General features: G+C 43.3%; 3 protein-coding genes across 3 annotated transcripts in view; 2 read left to right on the forward strand and 1 right to left on the reverse strand.

Moving 5' to 3' along the window:
* LOC119769475 overlaps nt 1-7,907 on the forward strand; it is a 49,734-nt gene extending 41,827 nt beyond the window's left edge. The window contains exons 4-5 of the mRNA XM_038262052.1: nt 6,886-7,156; nt 7,768-7,907. Of these exons, the coding sequence (XP_038117980.1) occupies nt 6,886-7,156; nt 7,768-7,907 (411 nt within the window). The remainder of the gene's footprint in view (nt 1-6,885; nt 7,157-7,767) is intronic.
* A 7,272-nt stretch (nt 7,908-15,179) lies between these two features.
* On the reverse strand, nt 15,180-15,956 carry LOC6044845. Its single transcript, XM_038249739.1, has 2 exons — nt 15,612-15,956; nt 15,180-15,552 (listed from the first exon to the last, which is right to left on the reverse strand). Exons 1-2 carry the CDS (start codon nt 15,736-15,738, stop codon nt 15,242-15,244), a joined length of 438 nt encoding a protein of 145 aa, XP_038105667.1. The 5' UTR covers nt 15,739-15,956; the 3' UTR covers nt 15,180-15,241.
* A 1,627-nt stretch (nt 15,957-17,583) lies between these two features.
* On the forward strand, nt 17,584-18,053 carry LOC6044843 (60S ribosomal protein L18). The gene is made up of 2 exons (XM_001862253.2): nt 17,584-17,944; nt 18,003-18,053. Exons 1-2 carry the CDS (start codon nt 17,600-17,602, stop codon nt 18,051-18,053), a joined length of 396 nt encoding a protein of 131 aa, XP_001862288.2. The 5' UTR covers nt 17,584-17,599.
* The last annotated feature ends 7,945 nt before the right edge of the window (nt 18,054-25,998 follow it).

A 25,998-nucleotide genomic window follows, 5' to 3' on the forward strand; every position in this document is an offset into this window, starting at 1 on the left:
GGATATTTGTGAAAAGACATTTTTATACATAACTTTTGAACTGTGGTGGCTGATTGCCATGTGGTATCCTCTGATCAAGGCTGCTTTGATTTTCCCTATACAATTAGCTGGGACCATGAGAATTTCTCCGACGCCGGAATGAATCCGGTTCAAGGCAAGACCAGGGGCCTTCAATCATCTTGTACCCTTCGGAGGAATTGTTCCCCAGACCATCCCCTAGGACCCCATGGTATGATATAATGCTATGTTAACGGCTGACTTGTACAGAGCAATTTACCTAAATGCTCCAGTTTTACGGGTTAATTCCCATTTAAACTTGTTCCTGCTCAAGGCAAGCCAGTTTTGAACCAAATGGGCTGAAATTTCGGCCTGAGTCTCCATTTTGAGTACTCTTTCGGGCAATCTCATATTATTTTCAATTTGAGCAAAACAACAATTGGGTACTAAAGCCCTATGCCAATTTTTATGTACAACGGTAAAAAACACGATTAAAAACCATTTCTGATCACTTTTTTTCATTTTAATGCAAAATTTTTTTTGACATAGGACTATGTCTCTACTTACTATATTGGGGGGCCAGTTCAGAAATTCGATCCAAAGCGTCACTTTTAAGCGTTAAAAAAGGGGACATTTTGAACGCTTATATCTTTTTTCCCTGTGAATCAATCCAGACGGTTGGACCACCAATCGAAAGAGGAAGACTTCAGCTATTGTTTAACTACATAGATAGTCTGACTAAACATAGTTAAAGCACTTAAAACATGCAATCAAAATGAGTAATTTTTCAGTACAAATCGGACAGATGACCAATCAGAGCGAGCGTATGCATTCGAGGCCGCGCCCCTTTGTGCCGTTCTCCGGCTGTGCCGCTATTTAAGCAGAAAATTTCACAGAGCAAGACACTTTGGAACGAGCACTCGAACTGTGCACGTCGGGCCGGCGCGGAGCAGCAGCAGCAGCAGCGGCTAATAGAAGAAGAGGACCAGAAGGAAGAACACCGGCAGCAGAAGGAGGAAATTCGAGCGAAGCGGACGGCGTGGAAGTCGCTATGATGCGGCGGTTCTCATGAAAAATGGCCAATTCGACAGTGGTGAAAAAAAAGCTGGAGTGGCCGGTGCCCACGAAGAAGGTTCCCCCGGGGCCTGGGGGGACATTTACAAAAATATACGAGTTGTGGCAATATGGGTATCAAAATTCATGGTTTTTGATACTGAACATAAAAATGGCCATTTCGACAGTAGTGGCCACAACCTGGAGTGGCCGGTGCCCTTAAAGAAGGTTCCCTCGGGGCGTGGGGGGACATTTACAGAACCATACTAGTTGTGGCAATATGGGTATCAAAATTCATGGTTTTTGATACTGAACATGAAAATTGACATTTCGACAGTAGTGGCCACAACCTGGAGTGGCCGGTGCCCTCAAAGAAGGTTCCCTCGGGGCGTGGGGGGACATTTACAGAACCATACTAGTTGTGGCAATATTGGTATCAAAATTCATGGTTTTTGATACTGAACATAAAAATGGCCATTTCGACAGTAGTGGCCACAACCTGGAGTGGCCGGTGCCCTCAAAGAAGGTTCCCTCGGGGCGTGGGGGGACATTTACAGAACCATACTAGTTGTGGCAATATTGGTATCAAAATTCATGGTTTTTGATACTGAACATAAAAATGGCCATTTCGACAGTAGTGGCCACAACCTGGAGTGGCCGGTGCCCTCAAAGAAGGTTCCCTCGGGGCGTGGGGGGACATTTACAGAAACATACGAGTTGTGGCAATATTGGTATCAAAATTCATGGTTTTTGATACTGTACATGAAAATTGACATTTCGACAGTAGTGGCCACAACCTGGAGTGGCCGGTGCCCTCAAAGAAGGTTCCCTCGGGGCGTGGGGGGACATTTACAGAACCATACTAGTTGTGGCAATATGGGTATCAAAATTCATGGTTTTTGATACTGAACATAAAAATGGCCATTTCGACAGTAGTGGCCACAACCTGGAGTGGCCGGTGCCCTCAAAGAAGGTTCCCTCGGGGCGTGGGGGGACATTTACAGAAACATACGAGTTGTGGCAATATTGGTATCAAAATTCATGGTTTTTGATACTGTACATGAAAATTGACATTTCAACCTTAGTGGCCACAACCTGGAGTTGCCGGTGCCCTCATGGAAGGTTCACCTTAGGAGAACATTTATGACAATTTTGCCAACAAATCTATGAAACAAAATGTGGCCACAACTTTGAGTGACCGGTGATCTTAAAGCAGGTTTCCCCGGGGCCCGGAGGGTCTTTAACAGAACCATACGAGTTGTGGCAATATGGATATCAAAATTCATGGTTTTTGATACTGAACATGAAAATTGACATTTCGACCTTAGTGGCCACAACCTGGAGTTGCCGGTGCCCTCATGGAAGGTTCACCTTAGGAGAACATTTATAACAATTTTGCCGACAAATCTATGAAACAAAATAAAATAATCTTATTTCAGATTTCACTAGCAATCCAAAAACACATTCAAATTGTTTGGTCCTATGTCTTTCGGTTATGTCTCTGACATACCATCTTGAACTTTTTGACAAGACAACATTTTTTCGATGGATCAACTATGGTCCCCTTGGAACGACCTGTCAAGTAGGAGCTTTTCTGTCAAGAAGGACCGCGAGGTTAATTTTTTAAAATTGATTTAAAAATCCATTTTAAGCTCTTTATGGTCTAAAATGAAGCTTAGATTGCTGATATTATCGTTTACAGCGATAAAGCTTATTTTTCTGAGTACAATGACCCTTTGTACGACCACAAAGAGTTTGAAATGGATTTTTAAATCAATTTGGAAAAATTTACCTCGCGGTCCTTCTTGACAGAAAAGTTCACGCAGAAAAATGTTTTGTAGAATCACCCTGTACGAAGTTTGAATCAACAAAATTTTTGTTGAATATAATCAACACCGATTTTGTATTGAAACAAACCTTGATTTTCTCAATTCCATAAAAGTCTTTTGTTGTTTCGAAAAAGCTGCTTTGACGTTTAGCGTTGATTCAACAAAAATAATGATTTTCAAATCAACAAAACGTTTTGTTGATTCAAATATGCCTTATTTTTCTGCGTGTTCCTACTTGACAGCTTGTTCCAAGGGGACCATAGTTGATTCATCGAAAAAATGTTGTCTTGTCTATATTTTTTGCATAGAAATAAAAAATAGTGATCAGAAATGGTTTTTAATAGTTTTTTTTACCGTTGTACATACAAATTGACACAGGGCTTAGTACCCAATTGAGCATTTTTTTTTTTATCTGGGCTAATATTTATTAAAAAAAAAAATTAATGGAGCACTTCCATTCGAGCAGTTTTTGCTTTTTTCTACAATGTATTTCTTATGGAGCGAACTGTCAAAAACTGCTCGACTGCGGGTGCTCCATTCAAAGTCAAATAATTTATTGATATTTTTGTATTCATTATCAGAAACCTTCACTTACACTTTCATTTGTAACCATAGTAGTTACTTCTACCGAATTGATTGATATTTTCACCAAAAACACGGCTCTAAAATATTTCATGAAAAAAAAGGTGCAAGGTTATTCTAAATTTCCAAAAACAGATTTTCGCTGCGGCACAAAAAAAAATGTGCATCGCAGTAATCTATTTATTATTTCCTGCCTAATAAGCAATTTATTTTAACTGCTTAACTTCAGATAATGGCCAAATGCAACTTTTTATGTCCAGTATCAAAAATCATAAAGTTTGATACCCACACGGATAGAAATCCTGAAAGCAAACCCGGCAAAACTGTGTTGTTGAATTTGACAACATGGAAATGTTTTCAAAATCATTAGCATTTTCTTGATTTCGACGCAAATGTTTTCAAAATCGATAAGGCCGATGCAAATATTTAAAAAAGTTTTTGTCCCTCGGCCCTGGCCGAGGTCAAGGGGGGGGCAAAAAATAAAAATATATAAAAATTTAAATAACAAGCCATAGTCTTCACATTTAAACGAAAAAAAGTGTTTTAAAATGCATTTTACACTAGTTCAGTTGTTTTGCAATCATTAGTTTTCAAAAAATCTAAGATCTGACAAAAACAAAAATTGCAATGAAAAAAAAATTGCATCGAAAATTTTCAAAAATCTTAAGATTTTTAATAAACCCAAACATGCTAAACATGATTTTAAACGTAGGAGAATGTATTTTAATTTGATTTCAGCTGGTTGCACTTGAATTTTCATTGAAATTTTGAAGTTTATTGTAAAATATTTTTTTGCCCCTGATTTTCGGGCCAATTTTGAAGGGGGTGACAAAAACTTTTAAAAATATTTGTACCAGCCTAACATTGTTGTTAATAATCGAAAAAAGGTGCAGGTGGTTATGTTACACATGACCAGTATGACAAAGAACTTTGCAAGATGATTGTTGAAATTTTCGATTAGAATGTCCTGTCCAAATTTCCCTTATTATTACCGTCCTATCGAACTGAGGGGACGGAAATTGCAAGTGGAGCTGAAATAGAAATCGAAGTGAAATCAATTGACTTTCCTTCACCACTCGAAAGTTACCAAGATGCGGGAATGTTTTTGCAAGGCTGTTGCAAGAAATCGGCGGCAGTAAAGGAAATTTTTTAACAGCAGACATTAAAACTGCCCTTTACAGGGCTCTAATTGATTACGAGATAGTTATTCTAAATTTCCAGAAACAGATTTTCGCAGTAGCACAAAAAAATGTGCATCGCAGTAATCTATTTATTACTTCCTGCCTAATAAGCAATTTATTTTAACTGCTTGGATTCAGATAATAGCCAAATGCAACGTTTTATGTCCAGTATCAAAAACCATAAAGTTTGATACTCATATTGCCCCAACTCTTACGGTCCGGCAAATGTCCCCCCATCGGAACATCCGTGGGGCCTCCGGCCACTCCAGACTGTGGCCACTACTTCCGAAATGTCAAATTTCATGTCCAGTATCTAAAACCATAACGGTCCGGCAAATGTCCCCCCATCGGAACATCCGCGGGGCCTCCGGCCACTCCGGATTGTGGCCACTACTGCCGAAATGTCAAATTTCATGTCGAGTATCAAAAACCATAAAGTTTGATACCCATATTGCCCCAACTCTTACGGTCCGGCAAATATCCCCCCATCGGAACATCCGCGGGGCCTCCGGCGACTCCGGATTGTGGCCACTACTGTCGGAATGTCAAATTTCATGTCCAGTATCAAAAACCATAAAGTTTGATACCCATATTGCCCCAACTCTTACGGTCCGGCAAATGTCCCCCCATCGGAACATCCGCGGGGCCTCCGACCACTCCAGATTGTGGCCACTACTTCCGAAATGTCAAATTTCATGTCCAGTATCAAAAACCATAAAGTTTGATACCCATATTGCCCCAACTCTTTCGGTCCGGCAAATGTCCCCCATCGGAACATCCCCGGGGCCTCCGGCCACTCCAGTCCAGGTGGTGGCCAGTTCCAATGATCGACTCCCGCGACTGGCATGTCTTAGCTGATCCTTGCCTCCAAGCCATCTGCTCCCGGACCTCCAGGTCGTCTGCTACCGGGCGACCAGGCCATCTGCTTCTGATGTGTTCTCGTCGACGTCCAGCAATAGAATGAATTTTCGGGACCGACCGAGCCTCGTTTTGTTGCCTCGTCGACGATCCGAAAATTATGAGGTGGGGTGGGGGTAATTTTAGATACATCAATCTCACGTCTCTCGATTGACTGATTGGGAAAGGTTTGTTCAACCAACCAGCGTGTACCTAAGAGGGGAAATGTGCCGAGAGGGGAATTCGTCACGTAACGTTTTCGCTTCGCGACAATTTTGGATTGACACCACGTATAGAAACCTTAGGACAAAGTTCTTTGTCAAAACAATCACCAAGTTCTCATCGATGGTCGGCACTTCACGGACTTCACGAACTTCAGAACCTACCGTGGTGCGGCCATTGAATCGGACCACAACCTGGAGGGGGCACGCCTATCCGAGGTCAACAAGATTCAGTACAAGACGAGCACCCACGATTAGAAGTTAAAGATGCCATCAAGAAGCTAAAGAACAACAGAGCAGTGGGTAAGGATGTTATCGGTGTGGAACTCATTTGGATGATGCGATTATGGCGACGGTTTCTCCGGCCTCGGTTTCAATATTAGGCTTGAAGGTGTCATGAGACGGGCGGGCTTCAACATGCGAGGCACGATTATCACCCGATCAATCCAGTTCATTTGCTATGTCAACAACATGGACATTGTCGGCAGAACGTGAACAAGTTTGTGTACCTGTTGTGGTCTGGTCACCTTTCCCGGCGTACAAAATGCACCATGTACGAAACGCTGATAAGACCGGTCGTTCTCTACGGGCACGAAACGTGGACAATGCTCGAGGAGGACCTGCAAGCGCTTGAAGTTTTCGAACGGAGAGTGCGAATCCGGTGGGTTGGACACGTCGCAAGAATACCGGACGCGCTGGATGACCATTTTGACAGGGTTGGCCACACCAAGAGTTGATAGTCGACATTATGGTGTGACGTCCGGGTTAAGGAATCTGAATAATAGTTAAGTTCTCATTAGTCTCAATTTATCGATTGATAGGTGTTCCGATCATTAGAAATTGTTGCATTTACGGAGCCTATCAGGAAACCATTTAATTGCTAAAACTGAACCAAGGGGGGCATAAATGGGTTGATAGTTGCAACTGTTTTTGATCTCTATCTAAGTATCTTTTCATGATCACAGGTCCTAACTTGGTCACAACACCTAAAAGGACCTAATAAGAATAAGTAATGAAAATCTTATTAAACATCGACGTTTTTGTGTTATCTTGTCGCTTTTTGAACAATGCTTAACCGTATTAAAAAATTACATGTTTAAATTTAGTGTTTTTTTTTATTCACAGGATCAATCCATCGCCAAGACGTTTTTTGTGACATTTTGTCATACAACCGATTACGACGAGCTGCTAGAAACGTTAAAACTGATGTGCAGATTTTTTTTGGTAGATGAAGAACCCGTCCGGCTTGAAATACTCAAGAAATTGGGTCATCGAGACTTTGAACAACCCACAAATCGAGAGAATTTGGACGACTACACGGACGAAGAGTGTATATACAAGAGCTCGCCGTTCTACCAGGACGGGTTTAAGATATACCAAAAGGAACTCAAGAAGAGTAACTCAGAGGGACATCCATTTTTGGAGCTTTTTCTCAAAAAATTCATTGCGTTCGCCCCGTGGTGGACCGGCATTACCCATAAGCCGAAAACTGATAGCGGTGCAAATGTCATCCTACCTTATCGCTTTCATACCGGCTTGGTCGAATGTGCATGGGGACGCATGAAAGAAAGCCTTCGTGCGTCGATAGTGGAAAACGGTAAACCGCCGTTGCCAGCCGCTCGCCTGATATCAATCTTTAAAGAGAAACTCGAAGCAGACCTCGTCCGTTATAACAACAAAATACCACGGACGCGGTTGAACGCACGGAAGGGAACGTTCAAACGAGCCCGCATAGCTAACGATAACTTGAACCTACGTGTACTAACGACGACGACCCCTGGCCAAATTGATCACACCCCTGCTAAAGTTCTCCGTGGTGACGATACAGATATGACTCACCAAAACTTACGGAATTGTACTGCTCAATGGAAACGAGTAGCTAAACCAGACATAACCCCACGAACATCACAAATCGGGAAAAAAACCAAAACGCGTCGTCTGTTTGAAAGATCATTTTCAGCAATGAATATCGAATCGGAGCCGATTGTTGTGGATCTTTCATCTCAGGCTTCAGGCGATCGCACCACCAGCCCATCACGACCAACGATCCGCAGCAAGACAAATATAACGCAGGGAACGCTGAAAAACGAACAACCGAAAGCTCCACTGTCAAAACCATCACCATCCTCTGCAATTGTGACGAATGAATCGGAACCGATGGTCGTGGAGTCGCCACCGGGTGCTTCAGGCCAGGAAAACGCCGATCGCACCACCCGCCCATCACGACCAACGACAAAAAGCAGGAGGACAAAATCGCAACACCCGAAAGCAACCCTACCAAAACGAAATTCAGAAAAACAGCTTTCTTTGGATTTAAAACCAAAAAAGACTGTGTACCGATTATTGGCCAAGATTTGGCAAAAAGCCAAAACTCTCAACGAACACGTCTACATATCATCGATGCCGTACGAAGGCCGAGAAGTGTCAATCGATCTTAAAGATTTGATGAGCTTATACGGACAATGTCTGTACGACACAACGGTACAGTTTTGCATTGTACAAGCTTTTATCGAAACACCAAAGTACTATGTAGTAGATTATGTCGATGGAGGCGTTATACTAGGCAATTACAAAAGCCAGGACCCGGACTTGCAGCAGGCGTATATGTCGCAGCGACGAGAGAAGTTCCAGCCGGTAGTGAGTTACCTAGACAGGACATTGGTTATACCGCATGTGGACGGGATCCACTTTTACTTGGTTGTGATTAACGTGCAGGAGAAGCAACTATTTCTCTACGACAGTTTGCGAAGAGTGAAATCAGCCGAACACTTCTTGAAAGAGTTTCTAATCACGCTTGGGTCGGCGGCTCATATCAATGGTATTCAAGAAATACTCGGTGAAGAAAATGAGTGGAAATCCATCGATGTGAGCTGTGCTCAACAAAGTGATGATAAGAGCTGCGGTGTTTATTGTATTGAGTTTGCGCGACGAATTCTGAGCGGACAAGATTTTGAGGAAGACGTCGACGTTGACGAGCTACGCCAAAGTTTTTTTGATAATGTAATCGCAACGTGCTCAAGAAAGATATGCCGAGGCTGCGCCTCTGTAATCTCCGACCGAAAGTTCTACAGGTGCCCGAAATGTACGTTGAATCTCTGCGAAGCGTGTTTAGTATATTTGAAGACGACGAGCGATGATTATAAGTGCAACCTTTGTTACGTCAGATAATTAACTTTGCGATCAACTTTAATTCATAATCATAAGTTTTTTTTTCTATTTAGATTTAGAGATAATGCACCGAGAGTGCTTGAACCGTAACTGTTATGTTGAATTATATCACCTTGCATTACAAATAAACATACAAAACGATGATTATACATGTCTTTATTAACACTCCATGTGCACTCTATAAGTGTGTAGCTGTACTGTTAGGCTACGAGACAAAAGACCCCGTTACGATGTCGAGAGAAAACCGCAGCTGTCGACGACGGACCAAATCTTTTTGCTGCGCCAAATCCTCCAAAAATGTCGCGAGTACCAGATCCCGACGCGCCACCTGTTCATCGATTTCAAAGCCGCGTACGACTCGGCCAATCGCGAAGAGCTATGGAAGATCATGTACGAGAACGGCTTTCCCGGGAAGCTGATCAGACTGGTAAAATCGACGATGAACGGGGCACGGTGCAGCGTGAAGATTTCGGGAGCAATGTCCGACCCGATCGAATCGCGCAAGGGACTGCGACAAGGCGACGGTATCTCCGGCCTCTGTTTCAACATTGTGCTTGAAGGTGTTAAGAGGCGGGCGGGCTTCAACATGCGGGGCACGATTATCAACCGGTCCAGCCAGTTCATCTGCTATGCCGACAACACGGACATTGTCGGCAGGACGTTCGAGGATGTGGCCAGGCGGTACACCGAATTGAAGCGGGAAGCGGATAAGGTTGGATTGAAGGTGAATGTTGCGAAGACGAAGTATCTGCTGGCAGGAGGAACCGAGTCCCTAAGGACTCGCATAGGACCGAGCGTGACGATCGACGGCGACGAGTTCGAGGTTGTGGAGGAGTTTGTGTACCTCGGATCGTTGGTTACGTCGGACAACAACTGCACCAGAGAAATTCGGAGGCGCATCATCACCGGTAGTCGTGCCTACGGGCACGAGACGTGGACGATGCTCGAGGAGGACCTGCAAGCGCTTGAAGTTTTCGAACGACGAGTGCTAAGGACGATCTTTGGCGGTGTACGTGAGAACAATGCATGGAGGAGAAGGATAAACCACGAGCTAGCGCAACTCTATGGCAAGCCAAGCATTCGGAAAGTCGCCAAGGCTGGCGTAATCCGGTGGGCCGGACACGTCGCGAGAATGCCGGACGCGCTGGATGCGCGCCAACCGAACCAGATTATCAATCCGGTGAAGTTGGTGTATAATTCGGAGCAGCCCAGGACCGAGTTAGATGGCAACGCATCTGGAGACAGCTCATGACCCGGAGGTTGTACGAGCAGTAAAAGTTAAGTAAAGTAAGTAATCGGCATCAAACCAGGCGATGTAAAAAGGATAACTATTGGGAACTTGATACTTGGAACTCTCCAACATCCTGCATGTGCTGGCCTTCTTGCCCGGGAGCTATACAAGCTGAACGTGCATGTAGCCGCCTTCCAGGAAGTTCGATGGAGAGCGAGAATTCATGGCGGTGGACCCCATCGCCAATTCCACATTCAAGTACCACATCTACTACAGTGGTGGCGAAAAGGCGATGGACGCAGTCTGTTTCACAGTGATTGGGGATCAGAAGAATCGAGTCAACATGTGGAAGGTGGTGAATGACCGGATCTGCGTGTTCAGTATAAAGGGCAAATTCTTCAACTACAGCCTGATCAACATCTACGCACCAACGAACTACAAGCCCGATGACGATAAAGACTCGTTCTACGAGCGTCTCGACAAGAGTTATGGAGAGTGCCCAAGACATGACGTGAAAATAGTCATCGGAGACGCAAATGCGCAGGTCGGAAGGGAAGCCTTCTTCCATCCTGTCATCGGCAAGGAAAGCCTTCATCCTACGAATGACAACGGCCTACGTTTGGTCAATTTCGCCGAAGCCAGAGGAATGCCCATCCTTATTTGCGTGCAAGAACATTCGGAAGCACACCTGGCGTCACCCGAATGGCGAATCGTGCATACAAATCAATCACGTTTTGATAGATGGTCAACACTTTTCAGACGTGATGGACGACCGATCGTATAGAGGACCGAACTGATCACTTCCTGGTAGCGTGCAAGATCCGAGTTAAGCTGTCGAACGTGTAGATCCCGTGGACTGCGAGGGTAGCGCGGAAACAACGGCTACCGAAGCTGATGTTGGAAAAATTTCAAGTTTCACCAAGTTCCGAACCTGCCAACAACGAGCCCCAGGAGGAAGCACACATCTCTGTGTCTAGCGCACCGGAGAACCACGCTACGGAAGAGTGCCACCGTGTGGCCAACCTCAAGCAGGTCGTGCAGACGGACCTGAAGCAGAAGAAGAAGCACATCCGCATCGCGCTCAACGGGACGACCGTACCGATGCAGCTGGATACTGATTCCGACACCACGCTGTTTGCCATGAATCTGGATCAACACCACGAATCGCTTGGACGCTGCAAGACAGTTCTGCGTGCCAAGAATCTGGAAGCATCCTCGGAACCGCTTGGACACACCGCTCGCACACACAATCCGCAAGACAACGAGGCCGTCATCGATCCAGATCAACCCGTCGATCTGGCCGTCTCAAGTCCAACCTACGACGATTCCCGCACGGAGCCCTCCGACAGTGTTCCCGGACCCGATCATCGTCCGTCACCGGTTTCGAGCGACGCCATCAAGCTTGCCGACACCAGTTCCTGCGCCAACGCCGGCCATCTGGATCCTCATCCTTGGTTGGTGGCCCTGGGAACATTCCGGAAGCTCTCAACGAAGATCAAGCAACGCATCACTTTAACGGCTGCAAGAGGTCTCAAAAATCTCGCCGAGGGAGGAAAAGCGGTCAAAGATCATTCCACAAACATGAAGAATCATCTCGAGCCGTCATACGTCGATCGCGGACCACACCTGGCTTGGCCGCCGCGAGACGATCGGAAACGGCTACAACCGGAAACTGGTCCACCGGTGAAGCAGTTCAGTAGCAGGAAGATTGGCCGTCCGCCAAATCTCCTAAAGGGGGAGATGTAGTAGGCCATGCTAACTACCAGCACTCCCAGCACAGTTCGTTCCCGGCTTTCCATAACGTCGGACGCAATAAACAGTTCATCAGCAACAAACTGTCTTTCACTGTAACTTAGCAACAGTTTCAACAATATCGATAAATTAAAAAGAGAGATGTGAGCCGGTAACATGGAGTGAAGTGAAACTGTCATTGTAAACTTTACAGCAGCTTGACATAAAGATTAACAACATGTTGCACTTTTAATTTCTCTATCGAGAAATTAAAAAGAGAGATGTGAGCCGATAACATGGAGTGAAACTTTCCCAGCTGTCATGGAAAACTTCACAGAAGCTTGACAGAAAATTTAACTCCATGTTGCATTTTTAATGTCTCGATAGATAAGATAAAAGTGCCATGGTAATCTTCACAGCAACTTCACAGAAACTTTAACTCCATGTTGCACACACTCTCACTTTTTTTTAGCTAGAACCCCATTTGTTTTGCTGGCGGGTACAAAATTTAACCTCAATCTTTTTTGTGTACGTACACGCAATACATGCGCACGTATATAACTCTATCGAGAAATTATAAGTGAGAGTGTGTGCAACATGGAGTTAAACCAAAGTTAAACCGACGACACGACAAGACACTCGGTGGAAAAACCCAGTCAGGACGTTCTAGCAGGATTCTAGCAGAGTTCTTACAGAGTTGGATATTCTTACAGCATTCTAGCAGAAATGTTCTACCGTTCTAGCAGGATTCTGACAGAACCAGCTCTGCTAGAATATTTCGTGACTGGGAACTTTCGCAAAAAGTGTTCCTCACCGTGAACCGTGAAACAATCGTGAATGTCCAAAGTCACGGTAAAATTGAAAGACCCCTCGTTATTTTGTAAAATAAACTCTTTTCGCAACACTGCTTGTTTGTAAATATTTTTGTGGGATTGGAATCAGCTGTGTTTTGATGATTGTTTTCGAGAACGATAGTACCGATCGATCACCTCCGCTGTAGATAGGCCACTTAGTGGTGTTGGCCGGGAACTACGGCGTTAAACTCGACTTCCGGCGCCGAACATTTTGAAAAGTACACTTGTCCGCTAGCTGGGCCCACTCGCTAGCAAAGCCATCGAGTTTCATTCAGGTGGGATCCGGAACGGGACCGGCTTCATAAGCTTTTGCAGCTCGAGTTTTTCTTCCTCGCGGACGCCGGACACACAGGACAACGAAAACATGCTGAAAAGTTTAATCTCGCTAAGCGTCGTCTTCAGCAGCTGGTTGTACGTCGCAACTCTGGACTCGGTTGCGCATTTTGAAGCCGGTGAACACGGGTTGGACGTAAATATCCAGCTTCTCGATGACCACCAGTTCCTCTTAGCAGTATTATGGCTTCAACGCCGGCACGTGAACTTCTTCGTAACCCTTGTGCTGTTTGCGGAAACTTCCATCAAACAACTGGCACCGTTTGCTGGTAGTTCGTGTCGTGTCTCACTAGCTCGTTCCATGACAACGGATCCTGCAGGAATTCCTTCCGTCTAAACTTTCCATCGTTACATTTGGCCCATTTTACTCCAGCTGCAATTTGCAAGGCTTGGTTACGGGAATGAAGGCGTTAAACTATTTCGGGTAGAAGTAGAATAAACCAGGCTGCATCGGCGCTTTCGGTTGGGTGGTGCATCACTGGAATCGGTTCTGCTGAAGTTTTCAACCCGTTGCGTAAACAACAACCTTCAACCCGCAACGAGATTTCCATCTGCAACATCCGGGTGTCGCCGAACAACACATCATTACGATTTACGACGTCAAGGGCGTGTTTTAGTTTATTCGGTCGGAATCGAGGGCTTTTAGAACACCCGGAATAGAACGAACATTGCGGCGCTGGCGAAGGCCATCAGTACTTGCATTAAAGCAATCGAGCGCGGCTACAGGACGGTCCGGGTGAAGGTGCGCGGCTTCGGCCCCGGTCGATTGTCCGCCATCAAGGGATCCGAGATGGCCGGCATGAAACCCCGCAAGTAGCGTAAGTTGTAAAATTGTGTCACTTTACTTCTGTTGGTTGGAATAAAGGGTTCTTAGAGTAGCTGGTTCAAAAATGTCATTGCAGATGCCGGAACGACGGAAAAGATGGCTAGTTAGTAGGGCGACGCGGAAAATTAAGCAGATCGGAGCGGTTACCGAGGAGAAGATCCGGAAGACGTCGCAACTTGACCCAAGCTGGGGCAACAGCCGGTGTCGTCTCCCTAGACAGAAATCGGTATCGCCGGAAATGAACACCGTGGAAGGAAGACTCCGACAAAGGCTACACCGGTTTAGGCTCTCGCGGTCGTTCTAGGCATAGCCAGTGTGCGCGTTTGGTTGAGCTGAACAAGTTCCAGGCATGAAAAATACTCGGTTGGAGGGAACCAACAAGAAGCAAGTTCTGCCGAGCCTCGGAACGGCGGCGAGGAAGAGCGTGAGTTGCTGCAGCAATCCTACCGCGCCAGGAAATGGGTCACCCTGGCTACGGCCGCGGTCAAGCAACTGTAGGACATCAAGGTGTCCAAGATCAACACCATGATGCTTCCGGACGGCAAGAAGAAAGCTTACCTACGCGGCGGTAAACTACGACACTACGACGCCTACAACCTAATAGTACCAGCTTCGACGGAGAATTGAGACAAATTCGTCGAAAATACCTCTTTTTCCCGACCTTGGCAGAGCTTCTTTGAAGAGAAATAAAAAAAAACTTGTTTGCTCAATAATTTCATCATCACTACGTAGAAAACACGGTTTCTTGGTTTAATAGTTTTGGACTACATCACACAACATCAGGTCGCGCAATTCCGTTTGTAACGGAAGCTTGCACATGACTACAACAGAACCAGTCCATGTATGCGAGCACCCTCGAGTAAATCTCGGGCCAATCCTCGATGCCACAGCGATTCCCGAACGCCACACCCTTCAACGTTCAAACCTTCTGCAGCTTAATCAACGGACAGATTGAATCTTCGTGGCACGATTTCTGTTCAAAGTCGGTTCCGACGCGCAGCTGTTTTGCGTAACGTCTTGCACCGGTCTTACTCGTACACCTTGATAACCAGCTTCTGCTTGATTGGACTGCGGCTCTACTTAAGTGTACGCCCGAATGCGGTCCCAAATTGACGTCACCGGCCACCGAAATCTTAATTCAGGCAGCGAAAGACAGACAGGCATGATTTTTACAACCCCCCGGACGACACCCACAGGGTGGTCGAGTTACGAGTCGTGGGGGTGTAATTAAACAAATTAAAAGGACACTTTCGTCCACAGAATAAAACGCGTGTCGTTCTTCTGACTAACAAAACAATAATAACATTTATTCACAACAAAGACAACTACCACTTCCTTTTACGCACTGTGTTGACAGTCGCAGAGTGACAGACACACAGCTGTCATCGCGAGTCCAGTGGCGTACGGTCCAGGCAGGGGCCGCAATTCCAGTCGCCTCAACAATGATAAAGTCTGTTTACTGTCGTCACGAGCCATCCGTAGTAGGGTAATTTTGTTTAACTGGCTCAGTTCGTCGTAGGTATTCCGGGTGGGAGATCTTCTCCTCCAGTGCCACGTCCACCGGTAGATCAGCACAAATCTTCTCGCCGTCCTCCTCGATGCATTCGATCTTGGTCGTGGTGTCACAATCGACCAACCGGACGCTGAATCTACAATTGTATATCAAGAAGTTGTACCAAATTCCATCGATTCAACTTACAGCACTTACAACGATCCTCCGTCTTCCGCCCACTCAATATGCCGCCGTGACCACGTACTGGTTGTTGATCAGCAAAACTAAACAGCTGAACTTGCATTAGGCCCGGAAATTCTCGTGTTCTTGCATTGCCAACCATGGAACTCGTCAAAATCGGTATCCTCTCCGCCGTCGATCCTCATACCACACTCGTTCCGCTTCGGGGCGGAAAGAACTCCGCGCACTAACCCATCATCGTTAAGCTGACCGGTGGTGGGTACGCTATCGTAGGTTGGCCAACGGTACTGGACTTGGCCCGGTGCAGACGGAAAGCCGCAGGACGTCACGTTCCTCCCAGATCAGTAACGAATCACGAAAAAAAAATGTTTTGTCGAAATGACATTTCTCGCTGTCACCAAGCCAGTGCTGCCAAAATAAAGATTTTTTCAAACTTTTGTTTGACGTTTCCACTTTGACATTTCCAGTTCCCGAGGAAACGGAGGGGTAAGTCGATTTGGTACCCACTTTTTTACCCGAGTGGCTTGTCGTTAAACTTTTGGTGCAGTTGCTGTGAAGCTTCCCTGATAGACTGAAGTCCCGCGGTCGTGCGATTCGAAGCGTTATCTGCTCGATGTCGATTAAGTCCTGCCATTTTCGAGCGATTGTCGTGCGTTGTTCAGCGTTTGCAAAAAACTAGGCAGGCGATGACACAGTTATGGTTATGACAGTTCATTTTTGGATGGTTGCCATTGTGATAAGTTTTTTTTCGGTGTTATATTGTTTCAATTTTCTATTAAAATTAGTGCATGTCAGCTTTGCGGAATAATGGATGAGGTATACAAATGCAGCGTACAATTTTTGATTTCATTTTCCTCAATCAACATTCTCTTTCAGACAAAGTCAAAACATGCAACTTTTGCCACCGAAGACAAATGCTGAGTCGTCTGAGATCTTGAAGGCTCGCCTCTGCACTTTCAACGCCTATTATATTGTTATTTAATTTATGATGAGAAATAAAAAAAAATGCAATTTAAATCTGTTTTGTAAACATCTAATTATCGCAAAAATTCGAAAATTAAACGTCAGACAATGGCAGGACAATCTGAATAACAAAGTCGCCCGAAAACGGCCCGACAACGGCCTGTCAACGTCGATTTTCTCAAACGTCGATTTCGACGATCGTCGGACAAAGTGTTGCATATACGCACGAAAAGGGCCCGAATTCCGTCGGACAAACCGACGGAATTCGGGCCGTTTTGTCGAGCCGTCCGGCGGTTTTCGGGCCGTTGTCGGCCCGGTCCGTCTGTCAGGGTTTCCATGGCACTTCGAAAAGTATAACTCCATGTTGCACGCACACACTCTCACTTTTAATTTCTCGATACACTCAACCCCCGGTGGTTGGTCACTTTTTCGTTTGACACTTTTTTAGTTTGTACCCCGTTGGTTGGTCAAAGTCAAACTAAAAAGTGACGAACTGTCACTTTTTACACGGCGCTCACGCACACTATCAAAACAAACGTTTGGTAGTGTGTGTGAACTCCGTGTAAAAGGGGTGTCAAACTAAAACGTGACCCCGTTCGTTTGACAACAGTTGGTGTCAAACCATCGGGGGTTGAGTGTACAAATGGGAAAAAGATCACTGAACAGCAAACAAGCAACTGGATTTATTTTCGCCAAGTCCAAACTTCTCAAACGCCAGTTCAGCTTTTGAACTGTCGTTTGAGTGAAAAATCCACTTAAAATCATGTTCAGAAAACAACTCATTTGCAGTTCAAGATCCGAACTAGATTTTGAGTGGATTTGAACTTGATTTTGAGTACCTCCAGCTGACCGTGTAGATTCCATAAACGACGATTCGCACCTGGACGGGTTAAATTTATCTGCGTCGTGTGTCAACCTGCCTCAGATTGCACTGTCGCGAGTGTCCAAGCTGTTAAAGCTGCGCGGCAAGGACGAGTCGACGGTTGCCGTCGTGGTTGAAACCGTGACCAACGCTGAACGCCAGCTGTACGTGCCGGAAGATGGACGTGTGCGCGCTGCGTGTCATGGACAAGGCCCGCGAGCGCATCCTGAAGTGGGGCGGCAAGATCTACACCTTCGATCAGCTGGCCCTGCTGGCGCCGACCGGAAAGAACACCGTGTTCATACAGGCAGCCCGCACGGCCCGTGAAGCGATCACTCACTTTGGACTGTTGGGGTGCAAGGCGGAATGTTCCCCACGCTGGACGCACGAGATGTTCAACCCGAAGCAGGTTATGGCGGCGGATGGCTCGCGGGAAATCGTCTACAGCTACGAGTGGGTCGAATGCATCGACGAGCTAATCCACGCGTTCAACGGATGCACCGACATCCCGATTGCCCTGCAGGTGAGAAAGTCAGCACTGTAAGAATCTTACTCAATCTAAAGATCTTAAAACTCCGCAGGTAATAGCGGCAAATTTCTGCTACCGACGCGAACGCAAGACACCCTGGTAAGGCAACCAGAATCAGCTGGTGCGTCGTTACCCCCCCCCCCCCCCTAGAAGGGAGAAACTGTGAAGTGAGCAATGCTGTAGCGACGCACAGCTTAAAGGCACCACCCGCCTCGTACTCGGCCAGATTCAATAATCGAGTGAGAAGCAACCGTATCGCGCGTCAAAAGGACAGAGCGGATACAGCGGAGATCGTTTTGGCAAACGCGGACAGCGACTGGGAGGAGAAGGCGCCGTGTACGGAACAGAAATTCCAGTGAAAAACGGGAACGCACAAACGACGACGAGAAGGGTTTCAAGAAGTAGCAACAGCAGCTAGTAGAACCAACCGCAATCGGTCTTGTTCGCTTGGCCGATCACGTAAAGTTTGTAACGAGGAGGAAATGCATTCCGAAGAAAGTTTCAACCAATCTAACAAAACATGAACTTATGAAAAGATTGTGAAAAGCATTAACGAGATTACCGGGACGAGTGAGTTGTTTTGGGTTGTAGAATACTTTTGTTTTAAAACATGTTTGCTGGTTAGGTCTACCACAAACTAAATTCAACGACGAGGCCAAGACAAACAGAACACACTAGTAGGGGAACATACATAAAACACGTGAACATGAATCGCTTGCCAATGATGAAATTATTGTGATCGTTCAAAAGCATGGAAAAATATAAACTGGTTGTGCCTGATCAGACTCAGAAATCAAACGGTCGACGACCAGGTAACAGGACTGCATTATTTTCCAAAAAGTCAGAATAAATACAATATCGTTAAAATCTTGGTTTTACTTTAGTTCGCTTATCTGCTTAACTCGAACAACCTGCCGTAAGGCGCCAGATCCGTGTGCCATCCACAACGAACCCGTATGCGACCGACCGACGCGATCCACCGAACATTCTTCTTGGTGGCGGGAACATGCTTAACTTTCTGTTAGGACCACTCTATGGTTTGTCGAAGATCACGACGGTTGGGTATTTCAAGCATAAATGAAAACCGCGTGGAGAATTTCCGGGTCCAACGGGTCTTGCACATGACCCTGGTCTTTTCCATTTCCGCTCCCGGTTGCTGCTGTTGGTCTGGTGGCCAGGCTTAGTAATCATAACCAAAAATAAATCGCCGACCGGCAACGCGCATTACAACTGTACTTGCGCAGTACAAGAGGCCTAACGCGGGAGATATCTGCAAACATAAAAAAATATACTTATCTTCTTAACTCAAAATCCGTGCGTTGCGACTTGCAAAGAGCTTTTTCAGGGCATGTCAACAATAAGCACCATGAACTGGATGCGGCCGGAACCTGGCTGGTCCGTAAGTGGAAGCACCATCCACTCCGTTTGATCCGCCAGGGTCTGGTGGCCAACTCGGAATGGCAACCGCGCGTTTGTTATTCTGAATTACCGAATTATTCTGAATAAACCGAAATTACCTAGCAGTCGTGTTCTATGAAACCAACTGAAGTTATCTTGCAGCCTAATTCCATGAAACCAACTGAAGTTATCTTGGGAGTAAACATTTTAGAAGGGAATTTATTTTATTTTATTTATTCTTACAAATATTCCACCAATTATTCTGAATAAACCGAAATTACCTAGCAGTCGGGTTCTATGAAACCAACTGAAGTTATCTTGCAGCCTAATTCCATGAAACCAACTGAAGTTATCTTGCGATTTAAAATTTTAGAAGGGAATTTATTTTATTTCATTTATTCTTACAAATATTCCACCAATTATTCTGAATAAACCGAAATTACCTAGCAGTCGGGTTCTATGAAAGCAACTGAAGTTATCTTGCAGCCTAATTCCATGAAACCAACTGAAGTTATCTTGCGATTTAAAATTTTAGAAGGGAATTTATTTTATTTCATTTATTCTTACAAATATTCCACCAATTATTCTGAATAAACCGAAATTACCTAGCAGTCGGGTTCTATGAAAGCAACTGAAGTTATCTTGCAGCCTAATTCCATGAAACCAACTGAAGTTATCTTGGGAGTAAAAATTTTAGAAGGGAATTTATTTTATTTCATTTATTCTTACAAATATTCCACCAATTATTCTGAATAAACCGAAATTACCTAGCAGTCGGGTTCTATGAAAGCAACTGAAGTTATCTTGCAGCCTAATTCCATGAAACCAACTGATGTTATCTTGGGAGTAAAAATTTTAGAACCAACTGAAGTTATCTTGCAGCCTAATTCCATGAAACCAACTGAAGTTATCTTGGGAGTAAAAATTTTAGAAGGGAATTTATTTTATTTCATTTATTCTTACAAATATTCCACCAATTATTCTGAATAAACCGAAATTACCTAGCAGTCGGGTTCTATGAAAGCAACTGAAGTTATCTTGCAGCCTAATTCCATGAAACCAACTGATGTTATCTTGGGAGTAAAAATTTTAGAACCAACTGAAGTTATCTTGCAGCCTAATTCCATGAAACCAACTGAAGTTATCTTGGGAGTAAAAATTTTAGAAGGGAATTTATTTTATTTCATTTATTCTTACAAATATTCCACCAATTATTCTGAATAAACCGAAATTACCTAGCAGTCGGGTTCTATGAAAGCAACTGAAGTTATCTTGCAGCCTAATTCCATGAAACCAACTGATGTTATCTTGGGAGTAAAAATTTTAGAAGGGAATTTATTTTATTTCATTTATTCTTACAAATATTCCACCAATTATTCTGAATAAACCGAAATTACCTAGCAGTCGGGTTCTATGAAAGCAACTGAAGTTATCTTGCAGCCTAATTCCATGAAACCAACTGAAGTTATCTTGGGAGTAAACATTTTAGAACCAACTGAAGTTATCTTGCAGCCTTATTCCATGAAACCAACTGAAGTTATCTTGCGATTTAAAATTTTAGAAGGGAATTTATTTTATTTCATTTATTCTTACAAATATTCCACCAATTATTCTGAATAAACCGAAATTACCTAGCAGTCGGGTTCTATGAAAGCAACTGAAGTTATCTTGCAGCCTAATTCCATGAAACCAACTGAAGTTATCTTGGGAGTAAACATTTTAGAACCAACTGAAGTTATCTTGCAGCCTTATTCCATGAAACCAACTGAAGTTATCTTGCGATTTAAAATTTTAGAAGGGAATTTATTTTATTTCATTTTTTCTTACAAATATTCCACCAATTATTCTGAATAAACCGAAATTACCTAGCAGTCGGGTTCTATGAAACCAACTGAAGTTATCTTGCAGCCTAATTCCATGAAACCAACTGAAGTTATCTTGGGAGTAAAAATTTTAGAAGGGAATTTATTTTATTTCATTTATTCTTACAAATATTCCACCAATTATTCTGAATAAACCGAAATTACCTAGCAGTCGGGTTCTATGAAAGCAACTGAAGTTATCTTGCAGCCTAATTCCATGAAACCAACTGAAGTTATCTTGAGAGTAAAAATTTTAGAAGGGAATTTATTTTATTTCATTTATTCTTACAAATATTCCACCAATTATTCTGAATAAACCGAAATTACCTAGCAGTCGGGTTCTATGAAACCAACTGAAGTTATCTTGCAGCCTAATTCCATGAAACCAACTGAAGTTATCTTGGGAGTAAAAATTTTAGAAGGGAATTTATTTTATTTCATTTATTCTTACAAATATTCCACCAATTATTCTGAATAAACCGAAATTACCTAGCAGTCGGGTTCTATGAAACCAACTGAAGTTATCTTGCAGCCTAATTCCATGAAACCAACTGAAGTTATCTTGGGAGTAAAAATTTTAGAAGGGAATTTATTTTATTTCATTTATTCTTACAAATATTCCACCAATTATTCTGAATAAACCGAAATTACCTAGCAGTCGGGTTCTATGAAAGCAACTGAAGTTATCTTGCAGCCTAATTCCATGAAACCAACTGATGTTATCTTGGGAGTAAAAATTTTAGAACCAACTGAAGTTATCTTGCAGCCTAATTCCATGAAACCAACTGAAGTTATCTTGGGAGTAAAAATTTTAGAAGGGAATTTATTTTATTTCATTTATTCTTACAAATATTCCACCAATTATTCTGAATAAACCGAAATTACCTAGCAGTCGGGTTCTATGAAACCAACTGAAGTTATCTTGCAGCCTAATTCCATGAAACCAACTGAAGTTATCTTGGGAGTAAACATTTTAGAACCAACTGAAGTTATCTTGCAGCCTTATTCCATGAAACCAACTGAAGTTATCTTGCGATTAAAAATTTTAGAAGGGAATTTATTTTATTTCATTTATTCTTACAAATATTCCACCAATTATTCTGAATAAACCGAAATTACCTAGCAGTCGGGTTCTATGGAAGCAACTGAAGTTATCTTGCAGCCTAATTCCATGAAACCAACTGAAGTTATCTTGGGAGTAAACATTTTAGAACCAACTGAAGTTATCTTGCAGCCTTATTCCATGAAACCAACTGAAGTTATCTTGCGATTAAAAATTTTAGAAGGGAATTTATTTTATTTCATTTATTCTTACAAATATTCCACCAATTATTCTGAATAAACCGAAATTACCTGGCAGTCGGGTTCTATGAAAGCAACTGAAGTTATCTTGCAGCCTAATTCCATGAAACCAACTGAAGTTATCTTGGGAGTAAACATTTTAGAACCAACTGAAGTTATCTTGCAGCCTTATTCCATGAAACCAACTGAAGTTATCTTGCGATTAAAAATTTTAGAAGGGAATTTATTTTATTTCATTTATTCTTACAAATATTCCACCAATTATTCTGAATAAACCGAAATTACCTGGCAGTCGGGTTCTATGAAAGCAACTGAAGTTATCTTGCAGCCTAATTCCATGAAACCAACTGAAGTTATCTTGAGAGTAAAAATTTTAGAAGGGAATTTATTTTATTTCATTTATTCTTACAAATATTCCACCAATTATTCTGAATAAACCGAAATTACCTAGCAGTCGGGTTCTATGAAACCAACTGAAGTTATCTTGCAGCCTAATTCCATGAAACCAACTGAAGTTATCTTGGGAGTAAAAATTTTAGAAGGGAATTTATTTTATTTCATTTATTCTTACAAATATTCCACCAATTATTCTGAATAAACCGAAATTACCTAGCAGTCGGGTTCTATGAAACCAACTGAAGTTATCTTGCAGCCTAATTCCATGAAACCAACTGAAGTTATCTTGGGAGTAAAAATTTTAGAAGGGAATTTATTTTATTTCATTTATTCTTACAAATATTCCACCAATTATTCTGAATAAACCGAAATTACCTAGCAGTCGGGTTCTATGAAAGCAACTGAAGTTATCTTGCAGCCTAATTCCATGAAACCAACTGATGTTATCTTGGGAGTAAAAATTTTAGAACCAACTGAAGTTATCTTGCAGCCTAATTCCATGAAACCAACTGAAGTTATCTTGGGAGTAAAAATTTTAGAAGGGAATTTATTTTATTTCATTTATTCTTACAAATATTCCACCAATTATTCTGAATAAACCGAAATTACCTAGCAGTCGGGTTCTATGAAACCAACTGAAGTTATCTTGCAGCCTACACGGAAAAAAAAGGTTTCCGAAAATCATGCAAATCGTACCATGAAATCGTGAATATCGCGATTTTTGCTTTACGAATTTTTGAACTATGCATAATGGGCACGAATTATCCAGGAATCGTGAATAAATATGCATGACTTTCCATGACCGATTTCACTCGTAAACGTGAATAATATTCATGATTTCATGAAATGGATGCATGAAGTCGTGAAAAATATTCACGATTTTATGAATAAAAATTCATGATTACGATCAAAAAAATATACCTCGTGAATAAAAATTCATGACTTCATGCATAAAATTCATGAAATCATGAATTTTTATGCATGACTTCGTGCACAAAATTCATGAAATCTCGAATTATTTTTACGATTTGTAAATGAAGGCGTAAAAATATTCGCGATTTCATGCTCACAATTCATGAAAAAATGTAAATAAATCATGAAATCGTGAATTTTATTCATGAATTCGTGCACAAAATTCATGAGTTCTGGAATATTTTTTATGATTTATTTTTGAGGGCGTAAAAAAAATCGTAAAATCATGTATAAACTTCATGAAATCATGCATAAATTTCATGAATTCGTGATTTTTTTTTATGAAATCATGAATTTAATTCACGTTTACGAGTGTATTCGGGCATGTCTAATCATGCATATTTATTCACGGCTCCTGGCTTATTCGTGCCCAATATGCATAGTTCAAAAATTCGTAAAGTAAAACTCGTATTATTCACGATTTCATGGTACGATTTTCACAATTTCCGGATTACTTTTTCTGTACATTTACCATATCGTGCCACTGGGGCACATACCGGAATTGACAAGGAATCCTGTTTTGTGAAAAAAACGGAGCACATTTTATGTGATTCCAATGTACTATGGCCCCACCTGGCCACTTTGGAACCGGTCACCGGTTACCGGTGGTCACTGGGGACATTTCGGAATGTGCAAGGAACCCTGTCATGTGACATATCAAAATTCATGAAATTCAAATCTTTGGCCATTTTATGTGATGCCAATGAAATCTGGCCCCACCTGGCCACTTTGGAACCGGTCACCGGTTACCGGTGGTCACTGGGGACATTTCGGAATGTGCAAGGAACCCTGTCATGTGACATATCAAAATTCATGAAATTTAAAACTGTGGCCATTTTATGTGATGCCAATGAAATCTGGCCCCACCTGGCCACTTTGGAACCGGTCACCGGTTACCGGTGGTCACTGGGGACATTTCGGAATGTGCAAGGAACCCTGTCTTGTGACATATCAAAATTCATTAAATTTAAAACTGTGGCCATTGTATGTGATGCCAATGCACTCTGGCCCCACTTGGCCACTTTGGAACCGGTCACCGGTTACCGGTGGTCACTGGGGACATTTCGGAATGTGCAAGGAACCCTGTCTTGTGACATATCAAAATTCATGAAATTCAAATCTTTGGCCATTTTATGTGATGCCAATGTAATTTGGCCCCACCTGGCCACTTTGGAACCGGTCACCGGTTACCGGTGGTCACTGGGGACATTTCGGAATGTGCAAGGAACCCTGTCTTGTGACATATCAAAATTCATGAAATTCAAATCTTTGGCCATTTAATGTGATGCCAATGAAATCTGGCCCCACCTGGCCACTTTGGAACCGGTCACCGGTTACCGGTGGTCACTGGGGACATTTCGGAATGTGCAAGGAACCCTGTCTTGTGACATATCAAAATTCATTAAATTTAAAACTGTGGCCATTGTATGTGATGCCAATGCACTATGGCCCCACCTGGCCACTTTGGAACCGGTCACCGGTTACCGGTGGTCACTGGGGACATTTCGGAATGTGCAAGGAACCCTGTCATGTGACATATCAAAATTCATGAAATTCAAATCTTTGGCCATTGTATGTGATGCCAATGTAATTTGGCCCCACCTGGCCACTTTGGAACCGGTCACCGGTTACCGGTGGTCACTGGGGACATTTCGGAATGTGCAAGGAACCCTGTCATGTGACATATCAAAATTCATGAAATTCAAATCTTTGGCCATTTTATGTGATGCCAATGAAATCTGGCCCCACCTGGCCACTTTGGAACCGGTCACCGGTTACCGGTGGTCACTGGGGACATTTCGGAATGTGCAAGGAACCCTGTCATGTGACATATCAAAATTTATGAAATTTAAAACTGTGGCCATTTAATGTGATGCCAATGTAATCTGGCCCCACCTGGCCACTTTGGAACCGGTCACCGGTTACCGGTGGTCACTGGGGACATTTCGGAATGTGCAAGGAACCCTGTCATGTGACATATCAAAATTCATGAAATTCAAATCTTTGGCCATTTTATGTGATGCCAATGAAATCTGGCCCCACCTGGCCACTTTGGAACCGGTCACCGGTTACCGGTGGTCACTGGGGACATTTCGGAATGTGCAAGGAACCCTGTCA

The sequence above is a fragment of the Culex quinquefasciatus genome, chromosome 1 (assembly GCF_015732765.1).
Source record: "Culex quinquefasciatus strain JHB chromosome 1, VPISU_Cqui_1.0_pri_paternal, whole genome shotgun sequence".
NCBI lineage: Eukaryota > Metazoa > Arthropoda > Insecta > Diptera > Culicidae > Culex > Culex quinquefasciatus.

Bases quoted from the DNA above. Each gene is read 5' to 3' on its own strand.
- LOC6044845 (XM_038249739.1), bottom strand. From the start codon at position 15,738: ATGGTTGGCAATGCAAGAACACGAGAATTTCCGGGCCTAATGCAAGTT. The intron at 15,553-15,611 runs GTAAGTGCTGTA...ATACAATTGTAG, and splicing joins GCGGAAGACGGAGGATCGTT to ATTCAGCGTCCGGTTGGTCG.
- LOC6044843 (XM_001862253.2), top strand. From the start codon at position 17,600: ATGGACGTGTGCGCGCTGCGTGTCATGGACAAGGCCCGCGAGCGCATC. The intron at 17,945-18,002 runs GTGAGAAAGTCA...AAAACTCCGCAG, and splicing joins ACATCCCGATTGCCCTGCAG to GTAATAGCGGCAAATTTCTG.